The 4,024-nt window shown below is 32.6% G+C and overlaps 1 protein-coding gene across 1 annotated transcript; it reads left to right on the top strand.

Moving 5' to 3' along the window:
* Positions 1–3,170: 3,170 nt before the first annotated feature.
* Positions 3,171–3,793, top strand: LOC131049956 (stigma-specific STIG1-like protein 4). Its single transcript, XM_057984068.2, has one exon. The coding sequence runs from the start codon at positions 3,218–3,220 to the stop codon at positions 3,653–3,655; it is 438 nt and encodes a 145-aa protein (XP_057840051.2). The 5' UTR covers positions 3,171–3,217; the 3' UTR covers positions 3,656–3,793.
* Positions 3,794–4,024: the final 231 nt, after the last annotated feature.

The following is a 4,024-nucleotide window of genomic DNA, read 5'->3' as shown; positions in this document are numbered from 1 at the left end:
TATTGGCCAAATATGTAGGGTGATGTCAATAAGCATGTGGAGAGATGCAAAGTATGCAAGCATGCAAAAGGAAGAAGTCAAAACAGTGGGTTGTACCAACCATTACCTTTCTTATCTAGCCCATGGGATTCTGTAAGTATGGATCTTGTTATGGGTTTTCATAGGACTCAAAGAGGAATTGATTTTATATTTGTAGTTGTGCAAAAGTTCTCTAAAATGGTTGATTTTGTTCCTTGCAAGAGTTCTAGTGATGCAACCAATATTGCTAATTTGTTTTTCAAATAAGTGGTCAGATTACATGGTATTCCAAGGAGTATAGTATCAGATAGAGACATTAAGTTTGTAGGGTATTTTTGGATAACCCTTTGGAAGAAGCTAGGAACACATCTTAGTTTTAGTTCAGCCTATCACCCCCAAATGGATGGCCAAATTTAGGTAGTTAAGAATCACCCCCAAATAGTACATTATAGACCATAAAGTGATCATGTGGATGTCTAACTTGAATCCATTTGACTTTTGTCTCTTTTAAAGAATTGTAGAAATTAAGAATAGTACATATTGTAAAAATATGTACATATAAATTAATTAAAAAATTATTTTTTATTTTCTAATATTTGTAAGCAAAACTGTATATATATATAATGTATTTTATTCATTATCTGTTTATTAATATTTTATTTAACTTAAATTAATGTATATTTTCCACTAATTATATTTTACTCTTCTTTAACGACAAATCTAAAGACACCCCACCATAATAACTATTAGGATAGAGGTTCCAGTAGTTGAGCACCCTAATTTCACACCTCTCAAAAATCTATGGCGGTTTCAAATCACTCCCAATTTTTACAAGCTTACTCAACAAGAATGAAGGTTTGAGGTCTAAGGCCCAAGTAGTGCAATAAATCATATTTGATTGGTGCATTGATGTGACATCACATGACTTGTTTTTTAGATCTAGGAATACATATCATTGGATTGTGAATATTCTAAATCATATTTGATTGGTGCCTTGATGTGGCATCACATGACTTGTTATTTTTAGATCTAAGAATACATATCATTGGATTATGAATACCAACCTTATCCTTAATACTTGCAACTTTAAAATCATAACTACTAATACTATATGATTAAAAATACTAAACATCAAATCGACAAATACTATCATATATTTAACTACTAGATAATCTACTTTTAGCAATCCCCTTTAAATCTTTTTCCCAAAATAAAATTAGGCAAGACTAACAAAGAACTTCATGCATAACAGGTGGCCTAAAATTTCCATATAACCATCAAATTTAGTGAGTGTTGACGAAAAATCCTGCTTTGGTGTAGTGCCTTCTGATGGCAGGCAGTATATGGGCATCACACATTTTGTCTGTGAAATTATCGTCACACATATGTCAGACTTACAGGTTGTGCTTTTGATTTTATTCACGAATGGTCTGTGTACATAACTTACTATTTGTACAGCCAACATCTGAGTAAGACGAGATAAGTTCATCTCTGCTAAGATTATATGGCATTTTTCCTACCTTAAGAAGGAATAATTGCAATCCTCTGCACTTTCTGTTTTCCTTTTAACATTCAATGCAATGTACGTAAACATTGTTTCTACTGTCTGAAGGGTGCTGAGCTTAGTAAAAATGGTTGAGAATGGTTGAGGATTAAGAAAATGATTCATTAATCTGGTTGTTGTAGTGAACGTTAAGGCTTAGTAATAGGAAAGCATATTACGGAGAGGTTTCACTAGTTGAATGAATGTCTTAATGTTCATCTTTTTTTAAATTAGTAAAGGTTTTGGATTTTAATCAAATGTGGGTCATATGCGCATGATTTTTTGTTGATGTATTTGAAAAAAAGGGATAGATAGTATATTAAGCTATAATAGTTATGTTTTTGTTTGTGCACTGATCTGATGTTACATAATCTGTTTTTTTTAAGATCTAAATAATACATTTCATTCTATTATGAGTACTCATAATCAACATTAACAATTTTAATGTCACACCTACTAGTGTTATACTATTAAGAATACTAGGCAGACACTGTCAAAACTATTGGAACATGCTCAAATATTAGGTCCTCTCTCCTAATCTCGCTCATCTTTGTCATGTTTGTGCAAGAATTATTTCAACAGGGATTTGTACAAATAAGGGACTTGTTGATTGTACAAAGTCTTACAGAATTAAATAAAGAGACTCAAATTTTCTATCATAATTTTGACACAGGATAATGTATACACAATGCAACCTCCCTAAAATGCACTCCAAACTCCTTCGAAGGAATTTGTACCTTACACAACTCTATTTTATCTCTAAAACTCAATATTTGATAATTTCTTCCCGAACTTGATGATCTAACTAAGGATTAAATATGAGAACTACTTAAAGTTGCTCCAATTGTCCCATCATTAACTTAAACCTCTCTATTATCTCTAAAACTCAAAATTTGATAAGTTCTTCCCAAATTTATCCTACATTAATTATAAATTTGGTGATCTAATTAGTGATTAGCTATGAAAACAACTTAAAGTTGCTCCAGTAGTCCCATCTATACCTTACAGACATTTATATTATCTTTAAAACTCAATATTTAATAAGCTCTTTCCAAATTTATTCGACATTATAAATTTGGTAATCTAACTAGGGATTAGCTATAAAATACAGCTTAAAGTTGCTCCAATCCTTCTATCTATGCGTTACACACTTCTATATCATCTCTAAAACCCAATATTTAATAAGCTCTTCCCAAATTTCTTACATTATAAACTATAAACTTGGTGATCTAATTAAGAATTAACTCTACAATCGACATAAAATTATTCTATTATCTAATTACCTTACACAAAACTATATTAGGATAAACTCTTCCCAAATATATCTTCTATATGTTACATTATAAATTTAATGATTTAACAAGAAATTTACTCTCAAAAGACTTAAAGTTGATCCAATTGTACCATCTGTTATACTGACCTTATGTTCTCTGACCTCGTGTCCTCATTAGATCTATTTGTCTTTCATGATAACAAGGTCTCAGAATTTCCTAAACGACACCCAGCAAGACAAAGCTGATGTAATTAGCACGGACAAATCATTGGTGTTCGAGTTTGATTGAAAGGTCCGTTTTGTTTATGAATTCCCCTCCAGCCTAACCTTGTCCAAGACCTTTTTTCTCTTAACAATAGTCTCCTAACATCTGTTTCATAACAATGGCAGCCAAAATCAGGCTAATAGTTTCAGTAATGATTTGTCTACTTGTTGGTGCAATAACTCTGAGAAATGCAGGATGTGAGAGCATAGCACCAAGCTCTCTGGGCAGTCATTCCAATTTTCTGAAGGCATTTTATAAGGAGAGAGGAAGAAAAACAAAGGCTTGGTGTGCTGATGATCCAGGGGTATGTCCCAATTCTGCAAATGCTCGTGGGTATTCAAATGGTAACTGGGTCTGCTGCTCCAAGAGGTATTGCATTGATGTATCTTCTGACCCACTTAACTGTGGATCATGTGGCCAGGCTTGTGGTTATGGGTTAGGTTGCTGTGGAGGAAAGTGCACAAACCTTTTCAATGACAATGCTAACTGTGGAAGTTGTTTCAATGCTTGCCATCAGGCGAATTGCTCATTTGGTATCTGTGGATATGGATATTGATATGGCTATGGCAATTCCAATCATTAAGATTATTCATTTCTGGGTATCTAGCGAATCTCTAGTAATATTAGAGAATTGGTAATTATTTTAAATTTAAGTTGTTTGCAGGAGAATGAACAGAAGCCCAGATTTTGAACAGCCGGCCTCTTGCTGTCTAGAGCAATATTGCTACCATGGACAATAAATAACTTGAGGACCAATCTTTTAATTTTGTAAAATATACTATCAGTTTGTAAAACCTTCCAAATTCTAAGTAGTTATTATTATTAAAAATCTAAATATTGTATTGATCCTAAGAAGTAACGTATTTGTAGCAAACCCATGAGAGATTCCAAGAGCTGGATCATTATTTGTGACAAGCACATTATC

This window comes from Cryptomeria japonica, chromosome 8 (genome assembly GCF_030272615.1).
Source record: "Cryptomeria japonica chromosome 8, Sugi_1.0, whole genome shotgun sequence".
Lineage (NCBI taxonomy): Eukaryota > Viridiplantae > Streptophyta > Pinopsida > Cupressales > Cupressaceae > Cryptomeria > Cryptomeria japonica.
This window is presented reverse-complemented; position numbering and strand designations above follow the sequence as displayed.

Excerpts from the sequence above, each read along its gene's own strand:
- LOC131049956 (XM_057984068.2), top strand. The coding sequence starts at position 3,218 with ATGGCAGCCAAAATCAGGCTAATAGTTTCAGTAATGATTTGTCTACTT.